At 45.5% G+C, this 27,945-nt stretch overlaps 1 protein-coding gene and 1 gene segment (V, D, J or C); both read left to right on the forward strand.

The window, feature by feature from the left end:
* The window catches only part of LOC134611593 (immunoglobulin lambda-1 light chain-like), a 565,493-nt gene that overhangs the window by 364,902 nt on the left and 172,646 nt on the right, over positions 1-27,945 (forward strand). The gene's annotated exons all lie outside the window — the stretch shown is intronic.
* On the forward strand, positions 4,868-5,377 carry LOC134610512 (Ig kappa chain V-V region MOPC 149-like). The segment is given in 2 exon segments: positions 4,868-4,930; positions 5,022-5,377. Coding segments are annotated over 2 exon segments (399 nt in total).

Below are 27,945 nucleotides of genomic sequence, written 5' to 3' on the forward strand. Positions count from 1 at the left end.
ACATACACATAGACAGACATACACACACACACTGACATACAGACATACACACAGACAGACATACACACACAGACATACACACAGACATACAGACATACACACTGACATACACAGACATACACATACACACAGACATACAGACATACACACTGACATACACAGACATACACATACACCCTGACATACACACTGACATACACACACACACACTGATATACAGACATACACACATACAGACATACACACACAGACATTCACACTGACATACACACAGAGACATACTCACACAGAGACACAGACATACACACTGACATACACACAGGCAGACATACACACAGGCAGACATACACACAGACATACACACAGACATACACACAGACATACACACAGACAGACATACACACAGACAGACATACACACATAGACATACATACTGACATACACACTGAGATACACACTGAGATACACACTGACATACACACACAGACAGACATACACACAGACATACACACACACACAGACATACACACACACACTGACATACAGACATACACACAGACATGCACACACAGACATACACACACACACACTGACATACAGACATACACACAGACATACACACTGACATTCACACAGACATACACACAGACATACACACATACATACACACAGACATACAGACTGACATACACACACCTCATTTATCAGCCACCCTCCACTTACCTTTAAGTTGCAGGAGGGTGGCTGGGGATGATGGGAGTGAGCAGATGCCTCTCCTCTCTCATCTCCTTTTTCCTCTCCTCTCCTCTGCTGCCGCAATGTTTTTATTTATTTTTTTAAAGGGGCCCGATCGCGCAATTACCCGGTCGCAGCGCTGACCGGGCCCCTGAAGATATAGGGCCCATTGGGTGGCCCTAAATGCTTGGGCCACCTGATGGGCCCTGGTGCAGATGCACCTGCGGCAGCTTTGCCGCTCCACGTGGGGCCCGGGCGGCCGGGCCCCCCAGGGCCGCCGGACCCGTGACAACCATCATGGTTGTCACCCCCTGATGGCGGCCCTGTGTAGGAGACTGGATGATGGTACACTAGATTGGAATGTAATGCAATGATCATACTCTAAGAGACAAAGTCAACGTTTCGCAGATTCTGTGAGGATAAATTATTTTAAAAATAATACATATAAAAATATGTAAAGATATATAAAAATATATAAAATTATAACTAATTGGCCTGGCCTTGGGGCATGATTTATTCAAAGGAATGCGTTTAATTCAAAATCAACATTCAGGCCATTAGACTCCAAGGTGTCCAGATAGAAAATCCATTTGACCTCAGTTCTTTTTCCAAATTGCCCCCTCTCCAGTTGATGTCCACTTTTTCTATCACCATAAATTGTAAACCTTGGGAGTTCCTTGAGTGATATTCATCAAAATGTCTAGAGAGATTGTGACAAGGGAATCCTCTCTTGATATTCCAAATATGTTCACTTAATCTGGTTTTAAATTTTCTTTTAGTTCTGCCTACATATTGTTTGTTACACAGAGAGATTAAGATATAAATAATTCCAATAGAGTCACAGTTCATCGCTGTCTTGATCTTAAAGATTTTTTTGTTTCCTTATATAAAAATTCCTTGACTAGAGGTATGTGCAAAGTATTGCTTTTACATCCCATACATTTCCCGCACTTGGTGAATCCTCGTTGTTGGGTGTCAAATATCTTCCTCTTGTTTCGCACAGTAGGAGCAAGCATATTTTTCAAACTTGGAGCTTTGGAGAAAATAATTCTTGGTTTGTCTCCCAAAATCGTGTCCAGACTCGGATCTCCTTTGAGGATCTTCCAGTTTCTTGAAAATATACTTCTGATTTGCTGAGCTTGACTGCTGTAGATGGTTATGAAAGCCAGGATCTCCATTTGTTCACTTGTGTCTTTGATTTTAATAGTTAAGGTTTGTTCTCTAGGTAGATCCAAAGCTTGTGTTGATGCTCTTTCTAGTAATTCTTTTGAATACCGCTTCACTAGAAATCTATTGGTCATTTCCCTCTATTGGAGGGACATCCTTCCAAAAACGTCCCAAGGCGACAACAGTGAGTGCCACATATACTTGGCTCCACGTTTGTGAGTACCACATTTGATAATTCTGCACTGTCCAGTTACATCAACTGTATTACACTATTGTGTGTATTATATATATTTCTCACAGATATATCCAGAAGTGGGACGTACCATCTATTGTATGTATTTGTTTATGTTATATTGAGTGGTGTGAGGGGTTTCCCACTCAGGTGGTCTGTAGCACTTTAGCTACCACACTTGTTTGCATTGCTTATATTGTATACACTTCTATTTTTCACAGTAGTCAGAAACAAAGCCAAGGTCAAGTACGAAGGGACACAACTGAACACAAGAAGCGCTAAAGGGAACTGAAACAGAAACCACGATAGGGCAAGGAACTAAGGGAAAAAGGTGAGTATAAATACCTTAACATCTATTTTGATTGGCCCTTGTCACATCCACGCCCCCAAAAGGTAAGTGTATGGGGAGTGTGGCATGACAGGGACCAATGGGAGGCCTTTGCCAATTTAGGCTCCCACTGTCCCTTTAAGAGCACGCCCGAGACCCGCGGCGCGCTCTTAGAGTCAGGCGGGACACGTGACCACTTCTCGCGGTCACTGCCCGCCTTCCTGTTGCAGCCGTCGGATGAGCCGCGCGCGGCTCGTGCAGCAGCAGGACCGCGCGCGGCTTGAACAGAGGACCCCGGCTGGCCCCTGGAAAGGGTAATTACCGCTACACCATTGCAACTTGGTGCTTGGTTCTGGTTTAGTTGCAACCTGGCCCAGATTGATGAGATTAAGTGGAGTTCCTTATGTATGTTGCAACTATTCAATGGCAGAAATTCAATGGCATCACTGTTATATTTATGACTGCCCTAATTTGGAACCCTGTTGTGCGGTTCCCCTACTTAGGATTCCAAACTAGATTGGTGTTTAGTAGGTGGCTCCTCTAATTTGGTACCCTGATATGGGGTTCCCTACTTAGGATGTAAAATTAAAACTCTATATATTAGATGTTTCTCCTAGTTAAGAATTCTGGTGTGGCGTTCCGCTACTTAGGATACCAAACTTGGGCGCTGTTTAGTAGATGGCTCCCATAACCTGGTACCCTAATATGGGTTTCCTCTAATTAGGATACCAAATGTGGGCACTGTTTAGTAGAAAGATCCCTTATTCGTTACCTTGATGTGGAATTGCCCTACTTAGAAAACCAAATTAGTTTAGTAGATTTGTTTGTATTGGTATTGTGCATGACGTGAAAAGTGCTGCCTTTGGTGACTTTGAAAACCGCTGTTTTTGTTAGTCTGCACTTTTAAACTCTGAACATCAGTTTGCTAAAAGTTTGTATTTTCCCCCTTTTCTTTTAAAAAGGTTTTTGATACTGCTGTGCAAAGCATGAAAAGTGTGGCCCTTTGTGACTTAAAACCACTGTAGTGTTGATCAGCAATTTTCATGCCCTGCACAACAGTTTTTTTTAAGGATTTTATTGACCCTTTACTTTACAAATTGAGACACAGACATGCATATGCCTCCATATAGAGGCAAAAGCAAACATGTGCCTTTATACAATGACACAGTAAGACTGTGGTCTTGTCTATGTCTCCGAATAAAGGGCTTGCTTTTGCCCTTTAAAATAGAAGCATGGGTATATCTGTGTCTCCATGTTTCTGTGTTATCCAATTTTAAAAGAAAAGGGAGAATAAAATCCTTAAAAAAAACCTGCTGTGGAGGACATGAAAATGCTGCCACCTGTCAGTGGTGTTAATATTATGGTTGATCAGTTTATTACATCAATGACAGTAGAAAAGTGGTCATTACTTTGCAGTGAAATATATTCAACTGACTAAAGAAATAGTTACAGACACACAACTTTTATAAAGCCATTGACTTAAGATAAGAAGTCAAGCCATTCTTAAACCGTTTGACTCCTTAAAAGGACACCCCTGGTACCATAACCACTATAGAGTGCCTTAGTGGCTATGGTGCTTGTAGTGTTTTATTTACCTATATGGAACAAGTAAAGATTACCCTTTGGAGTGACTGTTTTATTTTAAATTCATTTAAAGACTTGATCCTTATTGCAGTTTCAATTGAAGAAAAAAAAAAAAAAACAGAAAATCATCATGTTTTCATCCTTTAAATCCACATTGCCCTGCACTTTTCTGTGGTACTGAAATTGTACCTTTTAATGTATAGTACATGTAGATTAGGCTACATGACTTATACATGCTCTTTGCTGATGTATGATTTACTTGAATACAGCATATTGGCGTATGAGGAACCAAGATGTCCCATTGTACAGCACTACAGAATCTGATGGCACTATATAAATAATAAAATAATAATGTCAGCTAGTAATTTGCAAAAAGAGTTTTGTTTTTTTGCCTCTCTATGTAGTGACTTTGTTCCAGTCAGAGTGTTTTTTTTTTTCTGACTGAACTAGTAGTAGTAATTATGGCAACTAGCAACCAGCATTTTTCTGTGAAAATAAACAGCACTGTCAGATTAATTTGGCAAATAGGAATCACTGGATGGACTTTTTGTTAAAACTTTATTAAAAATTACATTTTTATGCCCATTAACAAAAATACAGTGTTGTCCTTAATTTCTTTAAAACACTAAGTGGAAGAAAGATCAAACACCTTGAAATATATACCCTCAGCAGATTTGAATTCTAGAGATTCTGTTTGCACATAATGTTTACAGGCAGTTTGCGATTGCTCGCTGCACCAGAGCGTTTGCATAGAAATCTCAAGAGAGGAGCTGGTGATATTTAGGGAGGCGTGAGAGAGATTTTCTATACTGGAAAGGACATTCAGACACCTATAGAGAAAATGGATCTGATACTGATAACATATGTCGTAGCATGGGTATCCTGTATGTATCCAGGTTTTTCTCTAAAGTTTCAATTTAATTACATAATACTGCTTAATGTAATATATTATTAATATTGTTGTTTTTTTTCCAGATGTTGATTCACAGACTCCACTGCTAACACCAAATCATCTCTCAGTGAATAAAGGACAAACTGTAACGTTTACCTGTGATGTTGGAGTTAAAAGTGGTTATGCTACAGGTTTCCTCCGACAGTCACCAGGAGATGTCCCACAGCTTCTAGTATATCATCACCATACATACCCAGAACCTGCATATGGGCCTGGAATGTCATCAGCACATTATGGCTGCACTAAAAACAGTGCTGGGACACAGTATCAACTGGTTATCAAAAACACAGACACCTCGGATACTGGTTTTATTTACTGTATTACAGGGTATGACAATGTAGGAAGACACTTTGTTACACAGCTGAACAAAAACCCTTAAGAATGGATGACAGACTGCAAGCAGTTTTTACAGTTCCCATTTATCATTTCATATTTAAATTCTCCTGTCTGCACTTATGTTTCCATTTATGCGTCCATGTGTTATTCACTAAAATACATAGATTGTCAGGAATTCTTATAGAATTCTAAGTGAATTTTAAATTTTTAAACAAATAGCTCAACTGGATATTTTTGTTTTCTGTTCAATTGGTTTAATCTCACATTTGAACATTTATCAGCTGTGAAGCGTGAAATAAATGAATCACAGAACCAAAGCTTAGAAACTAATACAATAAAATGATAAACAATAGGTAAAGGGTAAAAACAAAATTAGATGCAGGTAGAAAGTGCATAACAAAAATGTCTGCTAATGCCCAAAATAAAGAAATATTTGAGAGCTCTAAACACAAAACCATGAACAATAAAAATCTAAAGAAAAGTTCAGAATAGTCATAAAACATGATACAAATTAAGTTACGGCGCACACATAAAAATCCGTCTATCCAAGAAAACAAATATGGGGATTCAGTTCCACCATATGGCTGTATTTTGTTAAGCCCACCACTACTTCACAGTATCCCAATATTGGTTGGTCCTACACTAACTCCAAATGTGGGAGACAAATTAAATAGTGCTAAATAAGCAAAAGTGTATTAAGGTAACTTATTGTAAGAGCATGAGGTTTGAATGTTGCAATCATAGTGATACATAAATAATGGGGGTGTTGGATCAAGTTGAAGGGAATTATATTTAAAAAAATAAAATAAATAAATAAAATAAAATAGAATAAAAGTATAGGCTTAGAGGCTCCAATAATATAAATGGGCTATCTTTATTGGCGCTTTAAAATCACTAACGCATTTCTCCTGCAAAAAGGCTTTATCAAAGTGTTTTGATAAAGCCTCTTTGCAGGAGAAACACATTAGTGATTTTAAAGCTGTTTTATGTTACTGATTGTTTTGTCTCCAATAAAGATGGCCCATTTATGCTATTGGAGCCTCAATGCCTACCCTTTTATTCTATTTTATTTTATTTATTTTATTTTTATTTTTTTAAAATATAATTCCCTTCAACTCTCTCCAACACCCCCACTAGAGGACTCAATGAGTGATAACCTTGGTGGGGATCATACCACCTACCCTTACACATATTGAGCAATATCCCATTTGCGCTTCACGTGTGAGTATACCTCCAGCTTTTTTCATTTTATTCTGTATCATCCAGAGAGCACTATTTTGTGTTTCTATCCTCTTTTTTTTATATATCACCAACTATTCCAATACCGGCCCACTGCTATTGGAAAGGAGAAATACCCTACTACCTCTGGAGACCCCCTTTTGAGGACATCACAAAAAATACAGCTTATAGCAATGATACACAAGGAGAAGAGCAAAACGACCACCACTTACACATTTCATGCCTTATCTCTGATAATAAAAAAAGGTAATTTATACTGATCTTCTCAGTATATTTGTCTTGCCTTCATACAGCACAGCCCTCACCCTTGCTAAACAGTTCTAGTGTTCCTCTCTTATTAGTTTATGCTCCCGCAATCCTAGGCATCTTTTTGTCAATCTTTGTTTTTATTGAGGCGTAGATTAAGACAGTACAGAATGCAAATCAGGGGGTTAGAGCATATCAACGCATGGTATACAAGTCATATTCAGTGCGTAAACTCCCACTTGGGTCAGCCTCTCTTTATATTTTAAGGTAACAGTACAGGTTAACTACTAGCCAAGAGTGATGCGTCTGTCTAATTGTAAGGGATTTATAGGCTATTCCGACATCACTCTGTGCTTAAACTGTGCGTTATAATATAGGCTTTAAACATACATTTCTAGTAGCGCGAACACATATAAGGTTAGCGAGTTAGATAAGCATTTATGATTATTCTAGTGCAACGTTCAGGGTAATTGTTAAAGGCTAATACTAGCTTTCCTGTAAGAGTTAGTAACGCGGGTTCAATTTCAGTTTTGCTCAGGAAAGATATGGTTGATTACAGGCTGGAGACCAAGTGTATGGGGGATAGCCCCCTTTAAATGCTAGGGTCTGACTAGGGACACACATAAGCGTCTGAACAACTGCCATTATGAGGACTTCCAAGGGCATAGATAGCAGACTGGTCTACTTCATGGGTAAAAGAGAAGGGTATAGCCGAGGTGTGGAGAGGGGTTATTAAGTATGAGTCCATGGGTCAATGTCTGCCCGGGTATTAGGCAGTACTCAGCTGTGGTGGTGCGTTTCTCTCCCATCGTCAGTTCGTGTAGGGTGATCGGTCTCGTGTGCCGACCCAGTGTTTGGGTCTCTGCTTCAGCTAATGCCCTTGTTAGGTCGCATGGCGTTTGGAGTGTGGGTAATCTGGAGTGTGCAGGGTAGCCGAGAAAAAGGAGTGACCTCTCCCCAGCCCCAAGCCTCTTGGTGGGTCGGCTTCTGCGTGTCATAGACTCGGGTATGCAATTGAGCTGGGCCTTTCCCTGAACGGGCGCTGCGGATGTTTTGCCGCCGCCAGCGGCGGACAGGCTTCCGGCGAGGTGGCTGAAGCTTTAGAGGGTGCCCCCTAGTGACCTGCGGCTTGGGTGGGCAGACAGCGGTTGTTGTGGGCGTAAGGGTACAGGCTTTACCCGGGATTGTCCGCTCCGTCTGCTCTTCACTATCCCCACTGTCTTCACTCCGTAAACGGGGGAGGCCCTGGCAAGGCGTTTTTCCAGCCGGTCCCAGAACTTCTGAAAAATCAGGTCCAGGCTGGTAAGTTGGGGTTGTGTGGGTGGCCATGGTATTTCGTCTCCCAGGTTGTTGGGCTCGGTGCTTACAGGGCCCCAGCCAGGGTGGGCAGTTGTAGTCTTGGTGTCTGTGTGTGGCTGTGTGTGTCAGATTGGTGGGGACTGGGATAACCCCCGCCGGTCCATAGGGGGTGGGGGGGAACGGTGGCTTATGCTTTGTCTCATTTTGCAGTGGGATGGCGGGAGAGCGGCCGTCTCCACCGCGTCCGCCACGTGTGTAGGCCTCAATGGCTGTGCGACCGGTAACAGTGCGGAGAACCTCGAGAGTGGTGTCATCGTGCAGGTCTTGGTGCCCGGAGTTGTTTGGGAGCCAAGAGAAATTGGGTCACAGGTTCTGCTCAGCGGGAATCGGTTCTTAGGGTGGTAGAGTGCAGGAGCAACAGAAACCTGCGACCATCCCGCTCTGCAGTCAGGCCCCACCCCCTAGGCGTCTTTTAAATACCTTTGACTCTCTTCTTTGCCCTGCTGTGGCCACCCCACTAATTTGTCAGCTGATAGCTTTGCATGTTACTTTACTGACAAGATTAAACAGTTAAGAAATTAGTACTCCCCTCTCTATGCCATAATATCCCTACCGTCCAAGATTTCTCTCCAGCTACTAAACAGGAGGTGGCTGCACTTCTCCTTTCCTCTCGTCCCACCACGTGTCTGCTTTATCCCATCCTGACCCACCTCAGATCTCTCGTCCCTTGTCTGGTGGAGCCATTAACGCACATCCTCAACTGCTCTCTTTCTTCTGGTGTTGTCCCAGCTCCCCTTAAACATGTTACTGTTGTACCTGTCCTCAAAAAACATCTCTTGACCCAACTTCCCCTTCCAACTATTGCCCCATATCCCTGCTCTCTTTTTCCTTAAAGCTTTTGGAAAGACTTGTCTTTACCCATCTGACTTGCTTCCACAATTCCAACTCTCTCCTTGACCCTCTCCAGTCTGGATTCCACCCCCTCCACTGCACAGTTCCTGCTTGGCCCTCAAAACGGAGCCTTGTCTTGTTCTTGGGGGGATTTATTGTATGCTGTTCCAGTTTGACTGCTAGGAGTATAAACCTATTCGTATGGTTTTTCCTATTCGGCTGTTTACAGCATTCATATGTTTGAGAGCATTCATATGCTTTTCCGCTTCAGTGTATTGGTGTCTACAGTAGCTGTGCCTGTGTCTCTGGAAGGGAAGATCTACTAAATGGCGGTTTAACCCTTTCATGCCCGGGGTGCCGGTACACCCGCATATGCCCCTTTCTTACTGCAGATGCTGCCAAGGAGCTTGTTCGTGCTCTAATAATCTCTCACATTGATTACTGTAATACTCTTCTAATTGGTCTCCCCAGAAGCTGTACTGCCCCCCTAAATCTGTGATGAATGCTGCTGCCAGGCTGGTCTTTCTCTCCTGTCACTCCTCTCACACCTCACCCCTCTGTCGATTCTTACACTGGCTTCCTTTACCCTACAGGTGTCCATTTATAATACTAACCCTTACCTATAAAGCTCTAACCAAATCTTGCCCCTCTTACATATCTTCACTGATTCATAGGTATGCCCCCTCTCTCCACTCTACTGGTGACCTTTTCCTGTCTGCTGCTCGCACCCTTACTGCAAATTTATGCCTGCAAGACTTCTCACAGGTCGCTCCTTTCCTTTTGAACATCCTCTACCCCTGTCAGACTCTCCTCTAGCCTTCAATCATTTAAGTCCCTCAAAACACATATTTTCAGGAATGCTTATGGCCTCTAAGAGTAACTTCTATCTCTCAAACCTCCCTCTTGCTCTCTCCTAAAGGGCCACACTCCACTCTCCTAAAGGGACACACTCCACCAGTTCTGCTACTTTCACACCATATCTATTTGCTGTCTCCCTCAATACCCTTCCTATTGTGTTTTAAACCCCACCTCCTCTAGACGGTAAACTCGTGTGAGCAGGGTCCTCAACTACCTATTGCTCCTGTTACACTTTGTTATTGTCTCATTTAGTAAATTCTCCTTTTATTGTAAAGTGTTGCGGAGTAAGCTGGCGCTATATAAATACCAACAATAATAATATTAATAATAGATGCACATTTAGCTGTACCTTATATACATTTCTTATATATCCTTTCTTTTTACAAATATTTTTGTAATCTCCAGTGCTTTATGTATTTTGTGGCCCCTTCTTGAACTTCAAGCTCTGTTTCTGTGAATGATGTGAGTGTGTGGTGTGTGTGTGTGTGTGTGTGTGTGTGTGTGTGGATGAGGGTTATAGCTATATGGGGGAAGGTTGAGTGTGTCTGTGTGTGCTGCCTGAGAGTTGTTTATGGGAGTCTGTCTGTTGTGTGTGTTGGCCCTCCCCCTTCTTCTTACCTTCCCTGGTGGTGCAGTGGAGTGTGAACTGGATGCCTAGTGGTGGAGCTTCATCGAGTGCATGGAACTATATTCGGACACTCGATGGCATGAACACTGCTGGGACTTCCATGCATTCGTATGAGAAGAGCGGCGTTCGGTGGAAACACACTCCCGAACCAGAGACATAGACTAAGTGCCTATACAAACTTCAACGTTTGATATTTGGACTGTTTCATGTATTCCCAAAATAGACTGACCGGACAGCATGATTTCTTTTGGGCAGGAGCCTTGTGTGCGGTTGGTCAAAATGTGACTTCCATGGAAATCTTAAACCCCTGAACCGATCTGGGTAATCTTTGGATATGTTGGTCCCCCAGATCGGGGCTATCAGGGGATATAATTTTGTGGGGTTTCCATGTGTTTTGGGGGTACTTTTGGGGTACTGTTAAATTGTGTGTTTTTCTGTGCTTGGAGATAAATGGATTAGATTAGTACAGTTCCTGATCCAATTATCTCCCAGGCACAGAGGAGAGATTATTTGATTATGTATGGGAGTGTAATGTACTTGAACAACGTTGTCATTGGTCTGTAATGTTGTACCGGAATTTTCCATCAGGTCCAGGTGGGAGTACCCCTTGCATGGGGACTTGCATATAAGGCCAGTTGTGGCTCCCATTAAATGAGTTCCTGCTTACCCTCAACATAGAGTCTCATCTCATGTGTGGGGGAAATGGTTGTATCTACCCTGGGGATTGCTATATCCCTATACTCCCTGGGATTATAATCACTTGCTCTTTTAAGAGCATATTGCTACACTCTCTTGGAAGAAAGATCTACCCACTGGAAGCTGGATCCTGGTGTTGGGTCCAGGGTGGGTGGAGGACAGTGAGACCCCAGCCAAGCTGTAATGCTGGATACGGGGACTGCAGTGCTGATGGTGTCTGTTGGAATGCACTAGGAGCATCGATTGGCAGAGTCTGTCACACTCACCGATTCAGGGTTCTGAATCATCAAGAAGCACCGGGGAGACTGCTAGGGAACTCTTAAAGTGGTCTGTACCTGATATTGGTACAGACCACATTGCTCCTTCCATGAATTGGGTCGTGCTTGGAGATCCTCTGATCTTTTTGTCGTCCCGGTCTTGGCCAGGCCCTAGGCAGTCTACAAGACTCTCTCCTGGTTCTCCAACCTCTTCCAGCTCTCTTTCAGTGTTTATTTACCAGGCTCTTCTTGTTCTCTGTTGGTGTTCCCCAAAGTCCTGTCTCTAGTTCCCTACTGTTCTCAATCTATAGTGCCTCCCTTGATAAATCCATCAGCTCCTTTGGCTTTCAATATCACTTGTATGCAGATGACACACAAATCTATCTGTCCTCTCCTGATCTTTCATTGTCTCTCTTGATTTGTGTCTTTGACTGCCTGTCTGCTATTCCTAACTGGATGGCTGCTCACTTCTATAAGCTTAACTTTTCAAAACAGAATTTCTTGTCTTTCCTCCCTCAAGTGTTGCACGTCCTGTGTCATTCTCCATCCATATCAATCAGAGGCGGCTCTAGACTTTATGAGGCCTTAGGCAAAACGCAAACATGAGGCCCCACTAACAAAAAAGTGTCACATATACACATTGATGCCCTGTCTACCTGTGTATGTGCCTGAGAGTGTGTCTGACAGAGAGTATCCTTGTGTGTGTGAATGTATGTCTCTGTGAGCATGTTTGCGTTTTTGTCTGAGACCCTATGTGTATGGGGTAGCAGATGGTGAGAGGGAGCGGGGGGTGTGATGGTGAGAGGGAGCGGGGGGTTGATGGTGAGAGGGAGCGGGGGGTGATGGTAATGTGAGAGGGAGGGGGGGTAATGTGAGAGGGAGGGGGTAATGTGAGAGTGAGTAATGTGAGAGTGGGGGGTAATGTGAGAGTGAGAGGGGGTAATGTGAGAGTGAGTAATTTAAGAGTGATAGGGGGTAATTTGAGAGTGAGAGGGGGTAATGTGAGAGTGAGGGGGGTAATGTGAAAGTGAGAGGGGGTAATGTGAGAGTGAGAGGGGGTAATGTGAGAGTGAGAGGGGGTAATGTGAGAGGGGGTAATGTGAGAGTGAGAGGGGGGTAATGTGAGAGTGAGAGGGGGTAATGTGAGAGTGAGAGGGTGGTAATGTGAGAGTGGGGGGGCTAATGTGAGAGGGGGGGGCTAATGTGAGAGTGGGGGGGCTAATGTGAGAGTGGGGGGGGCTAATGTGAGAGTGAGGGGGGTAATGTGAGAGTGAGGGGGTAATGTGAGAGTGAGAGGGGGGTAATGCGAGAAGGAGGGGGTGATGGTGAGTGGGGTGAGGCTGAGGGTGGTGACGGAGGGTTATGCTGAGGGTGGTGGGGGTAATGCTGAGGGTGGTGAGGGGTGATGCTGAGGGTGGTGATGCTGAGGGTGGTGAGGGGTGATGCTGAGGGTGGTGATGCTGAGGGTGGTGGGGGTGAGGCTGAGGGTGGTGGGGGAGTGATTCTGAGGGTGGTGATGCTGAGGGTGGTATGGGGGTGAAGCTGAGGGTGGTGTTGGCTGAGGGTGATGATGAGGGTGGTGGGAGGTGAGGCTGAGGGTGGTGGAGGGTTATGGGGGATGGTGAGGCTGAGGGTGGTGGGGGTGAGGCTGAGGGTGAAGGGGGGGTGAGGCTGAGGGTGGTGAGGGGTGGTGAGGCTGAGGTTGGTGGGGGTAATGGTGGTGGTGGGTGATGGTGATGGTGGTGGGGGGTGATGGTGGTGGGGGTGAAGCTGAGGGTGGTGGGGGTGATGGTGGTGGGGGGTGAGGCTGAGGGTGGTGGTGTAGCTGAGGGTGGTGGGGGGTGAAGCTGATGGTGGTGGTGGGTGTAGCTGAGGGTGGTGGGGTGAGGCTGAGGGTGGTGGGGAGGGGTGATGGTGAGGGTGGTGAGGGTGGTGGGGGTGATGGTGGTGGGGGGTGAAGCTGATGGTGGTGGGGGTGTGAAGCTGATGGTGGTGGTGGGTGTAGCTGAGGGTGGTGGGGTAAGGCTGAGGGTGGTGGTGAGGGTGGTGAGGGTGGTTGGGGTGATGGTGGTGGGGGGTGAAGCTGATGGTGGGGGGTGGTGAGGCTGAGGGTGGTGATGGTGGGTGATGGTGGTGGGGGGTGAGGCTGAGGGTGGTGGGGGTGATGGTGAGGGTGGGGAGGGCTGATGGTGGTGGGGGTGAGGCTGAGGGTGGGGGTGATGGTGGTCGGGTGAGGCTGAGGGTGGTGGGGGGTGATGGTGGTGGTGGGGGGTGATGGTGAGGATGGGGAGGGGTGGTGGGGGGTGAAGCTGGGGGTGAGCCTGAGTGTGGTTGGGGGTGATGGGGAGGGAGAGCCTACCTTTCCCTGGTGGTCCAGTGGGCTCCCTGGTGGTCCGGTGGCCACTGCTCCCAGTCTGCAGCTCCGCAGAGCTGCAGACCGTGTAATCTCGCGAGATTTCAGAGCGTTGCCGTGGTAACCCGCGGCAACGCTCTGATTGGCCAATTCTCGCGAGTCACATGGTCTGCAGCTCTGCACACTGCGGAGCTGCAGAACAGTGTCTGCGATGGTGGCTGGGCAGCCAGGAGGGGCCTCGCACCCGGTGGCATACCGGGCAAGCCGCCGGGCCCCCTCCTGGTGTCAGGTCCTCGGTCACAGACCGAGGACCTGACACACTCTGCCCACAGGCGGTTTAGGTGGCCGCGAGGCCCCAGCCAGTGCAAGGCCTTAGGCGGCCGCCTAAACCACCTAATTAGAGAGCCGCCTCTGATATCAATAGTACTCTCACCAGTTCTACCTCACAGGCTCGCTGCCTAGGTGACTCCAGCCACACCAAATTATACTGCTTCTATCTCAAAAGCATAGCATACATTCGTCCCTATTTAACGCTGGATGCGAAGAAGGAGCTGGTCTAAGATGCTATGCTCTCTCCCCTTGACTACTTCATTCTGCTTCTCAGTGGTCTTACATGTTCCAAACTTGCCTCATTACAATCTTTAATGAATGTAGAAAACAGAAGAATTGGGGGCACACCTGGAAAATGCACTTCTAAGAAGTGGTAATGCTGTAAACACCAAATTATAAGCACAATACAGATTAAGGAACAGTGTACACACAAGAAAATACAGTTTTAAACTTTACACGGCTACTTAAAATCACCTATCTTAGTAAACAATTTATGGGGATTCAGTTACACCATATGGCCATATTGTGTTAAGCCCACCACTAAGTCACAGCACCCCAATAACAGCGGGTCACCTCTGGTCACCTCCAAAGCGGCACCTATAGTGGATGAGTGGAGTGCTTAGCCCAAAAAGATTCTGGTCTGGATTCCAAATCTACAGAGAAAAAAAGAGAATTTGAGCGCACTTGAAACATGCATTTCTAAGTAGTGGTACTTTTAAGTAGCCTTGTAAATTTTAAAACCATTTTTATGTGTGTACATTGTTCCTTAATCTGTGTTTTGTATATATTTTGGTGTTCATGGCAGCACCACTATTCAGAAACGCATCTTCCAATTCAGATTCCTATTTGGCTGAGCACCCCACAAGTGTACTATAAGTGCCCTTTGGAGATGACCACATTAAAGCATAACCAGGCCTGTCCAACCTGCGGCCCCCCAGATGTTGTTGAACTACAACTCCCATGATTCTTTCAATTAAACAGATAGCCAGGGAATCATGGGAGTTGTAGTTCAGCAACATCTGGGGGGCCGCAGGTTGGACAGCCCTGGCATAAACAGTTTAAGCAGAAAGTATTGCAGTTAGCATGTTAATCTTCACATATTAAAACTAGAGTAGGACCCACGGATGTTAGGGCACTGTTCTGACATGAGCTGACATGAAAGGTTGCAGCATCCAATACTAGTATAATTTTACATTTCTTCTCTTTTTAATTTAAATTTTGTATTTTTCTATTTGTTTTCTTTAAATACCAATTATTGTTCAAAACTTTCATATAGATTTTTATATGTATATGAAATATATTTATATAAATATATTTCATATACAAATAAAAATACAAATGTGCATAAAATATGTAAGGGTGTAGATTTTGCTTATCTTGTAAATATGTTTAATCCTTTCAAATACCTCTTCTTTACTGTATGTTTAAATGAAACACAAACCAAAAATGTCCACAACTGAGCAAAAGGGATATGTCTTCATGCACAGTCTCCAAATACAGTGCTGTCTTTACATTCTCTAAAACTTGTTGATGAAATTTGAAGAAAGGTCAAACCAATTTAAGTTTATACCCTCAGCAGATTTGCATTCTAGAGTTTATGTTTGTACATAATACTTACAAGCAGTTTGTGATTGCTCGCTGCTCCAGAGTATTTGCATAGAAATCTCTAGAGAGAAGCAGGTGATATTTAAGATGTGAGAGAGCTTTTTCTATACTGGAAAGAACATTCAAAAATATTTAGAGAAAATGGAGATTCTGCTGATTGCATGTGTCTTGGCATGGGTATCCTGTATGTATCCATGTTGCTCTCTATGTCATATGAAATTATTTTATATTGCTTATAGTGATACATTATTAAATCAAGTATATCTTTTTTTTCTCTATATGTTGACTCGCAGACTCCACTTCTAACACCAGCTGTTCTTTCAATGAATAAAGGAGTAACCACCATATTTAACTGTGATGTTGGAGTTAAAAACAATCATGCTACAGTTTTCTACCGACAGTCACCAGGACAGGTCCCGCAGCTTTTGCTATATCATCACCATTCATTCACAGAACCTAAATATGGACCTGGAATGTCATCGGCACATTATGGGAGCACCATAAACAGTGCTGGGACACAGTATCAACTGATTATTAAAAACACAGATACATTGCATACTGGTTTTGTTTACTGTATTAAATGGTATGACAATGTAGGATCCCACTGTGATACACAGCTGAACAAAAGCCCTTCAGAAGGGATGACAGACTGCAAGCAGTTTTTACACTTCCTATTTATTATTTTAATTTTTAGACTCTCCTGCCTGGACTAATGTTTCCACTTATGGGCTTATGGATTATTCACTAAAGCTCATAGAATTTCAGAATTCATGTAAAATTCAAAGAGTATTTAGCATTTTACTGGTTTTGTTTACTGTGTTAAGAGGTGACGCTACACCAGCTGTGGCAAACTGTTTTTCTTACAGATCTACCCCTTTAGCTCAATAACATTTCCATTAATGGGTCCATCAACAACTGATCATGTATCTACTTTTTATTTTCTTCAAATAGGAAAAAGTTACGTGTAAAATTTAGAGGCTGTTTGGAATTTATAACTGTAATAAATGTTCAAATACAGGGGCATTGCTTCGTTATAAAACCACTTGAGGTTGTAACCTAAAGTAAAATGCAATGACACTTCTTTCAAGGCATCAACCAAGGCCCAAGACCAAGCCTGGACTGGCCATCGGGCTCACTGGGAAAATGCACAGTGGGCAGCGGTGGCCAGGTGCCGAGGCTGGCAGGGCAGATCACACGATCTGAGAGAGAGTTTGCCCTTTAAAAACACTATTTGGGCTTATTGACTTTTATTACACTGTTTCTGGACCTTTAAATGCTCTCGGTAAAAATCTGTACTTTTGCTATGGGACTTTGGATGCAGCCGAAGTGCCGAAGTAGTCACGTGGTGGCGGCCATTTTAATGAAGCCAAACGCGGTCAGCGGTGTTATGCTGTTGAGTTCATGGAACTAAAATCGGCTACTCAACGGCACAAACACAGCTGAAGTTTTACTTTCTTTGGAACTCTTACACTTCAGATGGAGTTGAATGGCGTTCGACAATTCATTCATATAGCTATTTTCACGAACGGCACCCGTTCGTGCATTCAAATGGTATTTGAACTGGGATGAATAGACCGGCCGCACAGCCCAAATCTGTGGAACTGTTTTGGGCATGAAAACGTGCATGCAGTCGGTCAAAAGAGACTTCCAGCTAACTCCCGAAAGGGAGTTTGTCCCCTCATTATGCTGACTATGAAAATGTATTATGCGAATAGGATGTATAATTTTTAAGTTATAAGAATTGTGTAAAACTGTATATTTTCTGCCTGTGATAATTAAGTTAACCTATTGTGTTCAGTAATTATATCACAGACAGAGAGGAGGGCTTACTGACTCTATGTGGGAGTGTTTCGGTGTTAATTATTGTTTTTATTGGCTGTTGTAACTTGGTGTCCTGTATTCCACAAGGTCCACGTGGGTGGTAACATTGTGGAGAAATGTGTATAAAAGAAAGGCCTTTTGTGCTCAATAAACAGATCATCTTGTACCTTCATGAAGTTTCGGCTCATGTTTGGGGGATTGGAGAAATGCCTACACTCTAGGGATTGCTATAATCACTATACTCCCCAGAGTAAGCTCTTGTAAGATCTTGTTCTTGTTCCTGTTAATGCTCTGTGGAATTCAGAGAGGTCGACCTACTGGAGTGTGTGGGGATACTGGTATCCCCACATAGCATCCTTAACCACACAGCACCCTCACATACACACTGCACTCCTCTTGCACATACACTACACCCCTTACAAACACACACACACACACATCACCCTAACACACACAGCACCCTCACACACACACACTGCACCCCTGACACTCACAGCACCCTTACTCACACACACACACACAAACTGCACCCCTGACACTCACAGCACCCTCACTCACACACAAACACACTGCACCTCTGACACTCACAGAACCCTCTCACACACACACACACACACACACACTGAACCCCTGACACTCATAGCACCCTCACTCACACATACAAACACACTGCACCCCTGACACTCACAGCTTCGCCACACGCACATAGCACCCTCATGCAAACACAACACACATCGCACACACACATTGCACCCCTCACACACACAGCAGACATACACTACACCCCTCACACATACTGCACCCCTTACACACACACACACATTACCCACACATACACACACACACACAGTACCCTCACACACACTGCACAATACTCTTTCCTGGCATTTTTGTCTCCTGGTATCCCATCTATGGAGACACCAGAGACAAATTTCATGTTATTAAATTTGCTTGCGCTGTGCAGAACAAATACAGGGTATTTTTCTCATGCTAAAGCTCTTCAGCAGAGCTCTGCCCATGTTCTGCCCTGGAAGAGCATTGAACCAACATGCTCACTTTGTGATGGGGCGTGCTTGTCATTGGTGATGGCAAAACACACCCTATTTGGCCCCGCCCACTTTTTAGTGGGCCGCTGTAATTAAAAAATGCCTGGGATGAATTTTCTTCCCAGTCCGGCCCTGCCCAAGACCATCTTTTAGTACCTACACTCCTGCATTCCTTACTCCTCGTATCCCCACCCAGTCAACTTGTGTCTCACTCCCCATTCCTTTAACCTTTCTAGTTTCACCTCATATACCCATTTAAAGGACCACTATAGTGCCAGGAAAACAAACTCGTTTTCCTGGCACTATAGGGTCTTTGGGTCCCCCCCACCCTCAGGGTCCCACTGTCAACTGGGCTCAAAGGGGTTAAGGAGTTAATCACTTACCTTTCTCCAGCATTGGGCTCCCTCGGTGCTGGGGACTCTCCTCCCTCTTCCGACATCATCCGCCGAATGCGCATTTAATCAGTCCATAGGAAATTTTCTCAATGCTTTCCTATGGACATCAGCATCTTCTCACTGTGAAAATCCCAATAAGAAGCGCGGAAGCGCCTCTAGCGGCTGTCAATGAGACAGCCACTAGAGGCTGGATTAACCCTAGTGTAAACAAAGCAGTTTCTCTGAAACTGCTATGTTCACAGCTGCAGGGTTAACCCTAGATGGACCTGGCACCCAGACCACTTCATTGAGCTGAAGTGGTCTGGGTGCCTATAGTGGTCCTTTAACGTATTACTCAGATAACATTACTTGTTGGATTTCACCCCATTGTACACATTCCCTATTAATTTGGCATTGATAGTCCAGTGTGCTTCAGTGTCACTCTGCATGTAGCGAGGATCAGATATACAATATAGAGTTGGAACTGTGACAGAGTTTTCTCTCTATTATATGTGTTCCCTACATACTATGTTCACATTTTGAGTGATTCAGGTGCACACTGAATTTAAGTAAGCCTTAGAAGAAAACATACACAGTATGTGCAAGGAATGCTAGATTAAATGTGATCCTGCTACTAGCACCCCTCTTCGAAATGTCCACAAACTTACATGACCCAAGGAAAGTCTTGCATGGCAGGGAGAGGGATTACACATTCCATTCATCAGTTCACAATTCTTTCTCTAGGATGGTGTTCCTGGTGACAGTCTTACCATTTATTCATTAGAAACTATTGAGTCCTTCACTGTATTGGATCATGCACCACTTTTAACACTTTCAGCCTTACCCTCTCTTCCATACCCTAGACACTGGCATTTCAATTTTCCCTTGGTGAATAACTCCTCTTTTCAGGCCTATCTATTGTCTAGTGGGGGGAATTTCCTAGAAGATACCTGCAACATACAAAGACTCCTAAATTGCAATGAGAGACTTCAAAAGCAGTTATGAAGGGAAAGGTCATATCATATACAGACTCAGCTAGGAAAAATACTGTGCTACTCTACAAAATTACCTTGAACATTCCCACACACAGAACCTACATAACCCCACTACTGACAATAGACAACTCTACCGAGATGCTAAACACACCCTGATGACATTTATTGATCAATTAAAATTGAGCTTTCAGACCCAGCACTTCATTTGATAGGGTAGAACGTATGGGAGACTGCTGTCGTGCATGTCCAATCCTAGAATTAACCAAACCGACAATCTATTTAAACCAATAATTTCACTCACTTCTAACAAGCTTTTCTAAGGCTACTTTCGAACACTCTCCGTTACCCCACCAGCCAACCATGCCCAGGGTATCTCTTTTTTGAAAGTATCCAACGTTCTCACATAAGAGAATTCTAGGGTTCTTTTGCATGAATATATCACAGAAGAGGAGATACACATGGCAATAGTGTCCGTTAAAACGAGGAAGGTGACGGTTCGCGTAGGCTACAAAACTGAGTATTATAAAATATTTAAACTGAAAATCAGCCTCACGTTTAAGTCCTTTTTTAACCAGACATACCTAGATGGACTGCCTGTAGATCCCCTAAATCAGGCCCTTAAAAATACTCACTCCAAAGCCCATAGAGTAGGGTCATGGAGGATATGGTTTCATATTGGCCCATCTGTCTCCTGCTATTGGACTGTTGTGGGGTCTTGTGGTCCAGCTATATAGTATGGTTCGATTTAGATAACGTAAACAGGTTAATGCCATCGTCAGTTTTGCCCTTTTCTCCACCTGTGAACCTAGACCCAAATGTTAGAATGTACAAACCTACACCTGTCTCTACCTCTCTACTTTACTAAGGGATGGAGTTCTTTTTTATGGGAGGTGGGATCTGATGGGGCAGTGCTTTGTTTGTGTTGTACCTTATGTTATTATTTGATTTGCTTTCATTTTTTTGTTTGAGTTTCATTTGTAAACCAGATTATGAATGTCAATTCCTACTGTAACTATTAAATTCCGACAACCTTCTCATATAATCTACTATGGGCCCTACTGATTTAAAAAAAAACAAAAAAAAAACAGAGAATATGAGAACTCTGAGAAAGGGCAAAAGCTCAGGAAAATCTCAGTGGCTTGTCCTTCAGTGAGTACCTCATATTCTCAGTTGTGTTGCTTAATAAATAAAGTATAATAATATTAATCTGTGAAAGAAATGTGGATTCCCAGGCAAGTCTCCAGAGGAATTAAACTTGCCTGTCAGAGTGCTCTGATTGGTTGGCTTAAAAGCCGACCAATCAGAGCACTCTACTGAGGTTTCAAAGTGTTATGAAGTCTTCATTAAGGCTTTTCCTGACCTGAAACGTAATTCTGTGCAGAGCCTTTGTGAGGATCCCATGGATTTTTTTTCTTATATCCTTTTGTAATTTGTTAAATAGTTTGAACAAAGTCTGGATTTTGCATTCTGAATTGCCCTGTACTGAACTGGATAATTTTAACCCAATCAGTATGGGGCCATTCAGTGTTTGGTGAATGATCCTGTTAATGTACATTTCCATAATATTTTCCCTGGAGTTTTCACATTCAATTGGCCTTTCAAGCTACTTTGGATTAACCCCTTAACACCGTTACGGCGTTCTATGCCGTACCAATTATAATGGGCTTTAAAGCCGTTGCAGCGGCATAGAACGCCGTAACGGCTTAAGCCCCCAGGAGGTAAAATTTACTTACCTCCGCCGCAATCCTCTTCGGGAGGACTGCCTGACAGCCCAGACAGCCCTCCCCCGGCAAATGAGGCCCCCGGGGGCCATGTGATCTCTCTCAAAGAGCGATCACATGGCCCCCTATAGCTGGCTGTGGATCTGCCAGCAGGGGGACTGTCTGAAATGTCAGACAGTCCCCCTGCTGGTGGGAAATAAAAATAAAAATCATTAAACATGTTTTAAAATAAATTAAATGCATTTTTGTATATATATAAAATATATATATATAATATATATATAATATATATACATCTTATATATATGTAACATCATACAAAGTGTATTTTAATGTTAATATATGTACATATATTAATATTAAAATACACTTAGAATGACGATATATATATATATATATATATAATATATATATTATATATAATAGATATATACATGTATATATATATATATATGTTACGGAACGCGGTATATTAGTCCACGATATCCGTTGGTATCCTCAGGAAATCCACAGTCAAGACAGAAAGCACGGCAATATTCCCCATCCTCCCAATAACCGGACGAAACACAGTTTGGGAGTCAACTAACTCGCTTTATTCACAGACTTCCATATTTATGCAGTTCCCCTTGCAAGGGGTTTCCTTACAGCTGTTACAGGGGATTTCTCCCATCAGACATTGTAATTATCCCAACAGGCATTGCTACACGAGAGGGATACTCCCACTAAAATGGACGATTAAGTGGATTATCCCCTCGTGGAGCAAAACCGACAATTTATACAGAAATCCATATTTTATACATTTTTGCTCGCTTTTAGACGAATGACCGTTCGGTAGATAGCTGGGGTCGGCGGGCACATTTAGTGAGAATACCGCTCTAATCCCAGCTAAACTAACCGAACGCCGCACAAAATACATTAAAACATTGAGTTCGGTTTAAAAGTACCGAACATCTATGGGGAACAGAATGTGCCGAACGCGGAACTCCCGAACGCTCTAGAAGTCCAGCGGTGTTCGGATCATTGAGTAGCCGTTTTCAGTTCCAGGCTCTCGACGACCGAACACCGCTGCAGAGACAAAGGATCCAAGATGGCCGACCGCCGCATGGTCGGTAGCAGGACGGCGGCCACCTAGGAGAGCCCTTAATTACCGATTGCAACATTGTTGCAATCGGTTAATTGGTGCCACACGACTTGTGAATGTGTGGTCTACCTGGGGAGCCCGCATTCGTACGGCGAACGGCTGGGATAGCCGTGTTTCGTCGAACGAATGCTTTGTATGCTGGCAGCGTACGGCTGCCAGCATGCGAACGGCCATAACACAGCACTTATACAGGTAAGGACATACAGTATACATTCAGCCTATGGACAACCTGCAATACATATAGTCCAGAAGTGGCTAGGTTTGCCACAATGCTCCCCCAGAACCAAGCCGGCATACACAGTCTGATCCCAACGGATCGGCTTGGGGATGTCCGGGGGAGTACTCACAGATCACTTCTCTAGTTCAGTCTGTCTGGATAACCCGTCAGCGTTACCGTTTTGTTTTCCTGGCCGGTAGTGGATGGTAAAGTCAAAGGGCTGCAGCGCCAAACTCCAGCGCAGCAGCCTGGCATTGTCCCCAGATACACGGTTTAGCCACACCAACGGGTTGTGATCTGTGAGTAAGGAAAAAGGTTGTCCATACAAATACGGCTGTAACTTTTTAAGGGCCCACACCACGGCCAGGCATTCCTTCTCAATAGCGGCGTAGCTCACTTCACGGGGCAACAACTTGCGGCTTAAGTAGGCTACGGGATGTTCTCCGCCATCGGCTCCCACTTGACTCAGCACTGCCCCCAATCCAAACATTGAAGCGTCTGTGTGGACAAGAAATCTTTTAGTTGGATCAGGAGCAGTTAACACGGGAGCATTAGTTAGGGCGGTCTTGAGTTGTTGGAATGCCTGCTCACACTCTGGGGCCCAGACAACCAGTCGAGGAAGGTTCTTTTTGGTCAGGTCCGTCAGGGGTTTGGCCAGGGTGCTGTAGTCGGGTACAAATTTCCTATAATACCCTGCAGTCCCTAGAAACGCTAGCACCTGGGTTTTGGTCCTGGGGGTAGGCCACTTAGCTACGGCCTCAATTTTGGCTGGCTCGGGTCTCTGCTGCCCACATCCTACTCGGTGTCCCAGATACTGCACCTCGGCCATACCTACGTGGCACTTACTCGGTTTCAGCGTTAACCCCGCTCCCCCAATACGATCTAGGATCGCCCCTATATGTTGGAGGTGATCTTCCCAAGTCTGGCTGAATATGGCTATGTCGTCCAGATAGGCACAGGCATAGTCCTGGAAGCCGTCCAGTAGTCGATCTACCATCCGCTGAAAAGTAGCCGGAGCGTTTTTCATCCCGAAGGGCATGACCTTGAACTGGTACAGGCCAAACGGGGTGACAAACGCCGACTTGGGGATGGCATCATCGGCTAAAGGAATCTGCCAGTATCCCTTACATAAGTCAATGGTAGTGAGATACTGGCCCCGTGCCATTTTATCTAGCAGTTCGTCTATACGGGGCATCGGGTAGGCGTCAGACACGGTCTTGTCATTCAGCCTCCGGTAGTCAACGCAGAATCGGGTCGTGCCGTCCTTTTTAGGCACCAGGACTACCGGTGATGCCCAGGGGCTATCTGAGGGTTCGATAACCCCTAACTGCAGCATTTCATCCAGCTCGGCCTTCATATGAGTCCGGACTGATTCCGGGACCCTATATGGTGCCTGCCGCATAGGTAGCTGTCCCGGGGTTTCAACTCGGTGGGTGGCCAGCGGAGTGTACCCAGGTAAATTAGAGAACGTAGCCCCTTTAGCTACGATCAGCGCCTGTATCTGGGCACGCTCGCGAGGACTTAGCCGCTCCCCCAGTTGAACCCCCCGGGAAGGCTCTACCGGCTCTTCCTGTTCTAGCAGATCAGGTAGTGGTAAGTTCTCCTGATCTTCCATGGCTGAGGCACAGATTGCCGTCACATCCTCTATCCGCTCGTGGTAGGGTTTGAGCATGTTGACGTGAAGCATGCGTCTCTTCCCTACCCCGGAGCAGGGGCCAATCACATAGGTAGTGTCGCATCGCTGCTCCACTACCTGGTATGGGCCTTGCCAGATGGCCTGCAGCTTATCTGTGCGGACAGGTTTTAAAATTAAAACCTTCTGCCCCACTTGAAAGCTGCGGTCCCTGGCTCCCCTATCATACCATCGCCGCTGACGTTGTTGGGCCGCCTGGAGGTTGGTGTGTACAGCCTGGGTTAGCGCCTCCAGTCGGTCTCGGAACTCCAGTACATACGATACTATAGGGGTTTCGCTAGCGATACTCTCCCCCTCCCAGTGCTCCCTAATTAAGTTTAAAGGTCCCCGTACTCTTCTCCCGAACAGTAGTTCGAACGGGGAGAACCCGGTCGATTCTTGGGGAACCTCTCTATACGCAAAGAGCAGGTGAGGTAGAAATCTCTCCCAGTCTTTGTGGGTTTCCCCGAACGTCCGAAGCATCTGCTTCAGCGTCCCATTGAAGCGTTCACATAGTCCATTGGACTGGGGGTGGTAGGCTGAATTGACTATGGGCTTAATGCCACACACTTTCCACATCTGTTGGGTAACCTCAGCAGTAAATTGGGTGCCCCGGTCAGATATTATCTCCTGGGGGAACCCCACTCGGGAAAATACTTTTATTAGAGCTTCCGCCACGGTTTCCGCGTGAATGTTAGAGAGGGCTACCGCTTCGGGATATCGGGTGGCGTAGTCCACCACAGTTAAAATGTATTTCTTCCCAGAAGGACTGGGTTTTGGCAGGGGCCCTACTATATCTACTGCGACCCTGCTGAAGGGTTCGGCGATAATGGGAAGGGGGCATAACTTGGCCTTGTGGCGATCCCCTCGTTTTCCTACTCTCTGGCAGACGTCGCAGGACGTGCAATATTGTCGCACATCCTGTGAGATTCCGGGCCAGAAAAACGCGTGCGTTAGGCAGTACCGGGTACGGGTCATCCCTAGGTGTCCTGATAAGGGGATATCGTGAGCAATTCTGAGCAGCTCCTGCCTATACTTCCGTGGTACCACTAGCTGTTTGTTAGTCAAAGTCACGGACCCCCCCACGTCTTTGGCCGTGATACGGTACAGTAACTCTTTTTCCCACGTGTAATGCTCCCCCTCTAGCCCGGCCTGGACAGTTTGTGCCCGGTCTCTATAGATTTGTAATGTGGGATCGGTCTTTACTTCGGTGATAAAGGTAGTCGGGGTATCCCAGGATATGGAAGTCGGGGAAGGGTCGTGGTCTCTTACCTGAGCCTCAGAGTGTATCGGTGTAGCCGTGGTGCGTGCCTGTTGCCGTGTGGTTACTGGATGGGCTTCCTGGTAGGGTGCCTGTGGAATAAAGGCAGAGGTCATCTGACCCAAATCATTCCCTAACACCACATCTGCTGGTAAGTTCTGCATTAGTCCCACTTCTACTGTCCCCCCTCCCGCACCCCAGTTCAAATGTACTTTCGCCGTGGGTAGTCGGTATACAGCTCCCCCGGCTACCCGAACGGCCACAGATCCGCCGGTATGCGTGCCCTCCGAAACCAAATGGGGGGCTACCAGGGTTAAGGTAGCTCCCGAATCTCGCAGACCCTGTACTTCGGTTCCCTCAAGAGTTACCAGCTGTCGATGATGTTGCCGGTTATCAGTGGCTCGGACCGACATGACTTCGTGCAATATGCCCAGAGGTTCCTCCGCCTGCACACTCCATAAATCCTGAGTGGCGGGGTCCCTCTGGTAATGGTGCGCAGCCGCCCTGGGTGCGGGGTTTGGACGGCCCTGATTCCAGGTGGGCCTGCTGCGATTCTGGGTGCATTCTCGGGCCATATGCCCCCATTGTTTGCAGGAATGGCATTGGATGTTGGCCCGCCCGTTGTATCTGGACGGTGGCGGTATCTGTCCTTGTGAGGGACGGAACGGGGCAGCAGTGGGCGCTAGGGGTGTTGTAGCGCTAGGTAGTCCTGGGGGTCGGGAGTAGCTTTTGGCTACGGGTCCCTGGGATCTCCGGGCATCAAAATGTTGATCGGCCAATCTAGCCGCTTCCGTTAGGGTAAGGGGTTTCCTATCCCGTACCCATTCTTGCGTCTCCGGGGATAATCCATTAAAAAATTGTTCCAGCAACATCAGCTGGCGCAATTCCTCCATGGTGGTGGCGTTGCTGGCCTGGATCCACCCTTGGGAGGCTTGATCCAATTTGTGTGCCCATTCTGCGTGCAAATCTCGCTCTGGTTTGCGTAAGTGTCGGAACTTGCGCCGGTATGCCTCTGGGGTAATGGCATACCTCTCCAAGATTGCCCGCTTTACTTTGGCATAATCTTTGCTGTCCTCACTGGGTACAGCACGGTACGCTTCGGCTGCCCGACCTGCTAGTTTGCTTGCTAGCAGTTGCACCCATACGGACCGTTCTAGCTCATGCAGATCACACAGTCTTTCAAAGTCCTGCAAGTACCCGTCTATCTCGTCCTTTTCCTCGCAAAAAGCCCTGAAGGCCTGGTACGGGATCTTGGGCTTTACTGGGTTGTAGAGGGACCCTGGGTTTGACTCGGTTCGAGCCAGGGTGTGTTGCGGGCTGTGTGCCATAACATATTCCTGCACATTTGCCATTACCATATGTAACATGGCATCTGATATCGGTTGCGGCAAAAACGCTAGCCTGGTCCTCATTTCTCTTTCATAGAGCGTTTCCTCCATAACTACCGGGGGGGTAGCGCTGCGGGCTTGGTCTCCCTCCATCAGCTCGGCAATGATTGTCGCCTTGTTTTTGCTGCTGGCTACTTTCCCTCTGGCTTCCAGTAGTTCCTTTAACGTCTGTCGCTTCAGTATGGTATAGTCAATCTCCATACGAATTGCCTTTGCTTTCCTCGTTCGGTAGTTCCAGTTACACGAACTCCGTTTTTCGGCTGTAAGGTTCGGATCCCGTCGCTTGCCACCAATTGTTACGGAACGCGGTATATTAGTCCACGATATCCGTTGGTATCCTCAGGAAATCCACAGTCAAGACAGAAAGCACGGCAATATTCCCCATCCTCCCAATAACCGGACGAAACACAGTTTGGGAGTCAACTAACTCGCTTTATTCACAGACTTCCATATTTATGCAGTTCCCCTTGCAAGGGGTTTCCTTACAGCTGTTACAGGGGATTTCTCCCATCAGACATTGTAATTATCCCAACAGGCATTGCTACACGAGAGGGATACTCCCACTAAAATGGA

This window comes from Pelobates fuscus, chromosome 5, assembly GCF_036172605.1.
Source record: "Pelobates fuscus isolate aPelFus1 chromosome 5, aPelFus1.pri, whole genome shotgun sequence".
Taxonomy (NCBI): domain Eukaryota; kingdom Metazoa; phylum Chordata; class Amphibia; order Anura; family Pelobatidae; genus Pelobates; species Pelobates fuscus.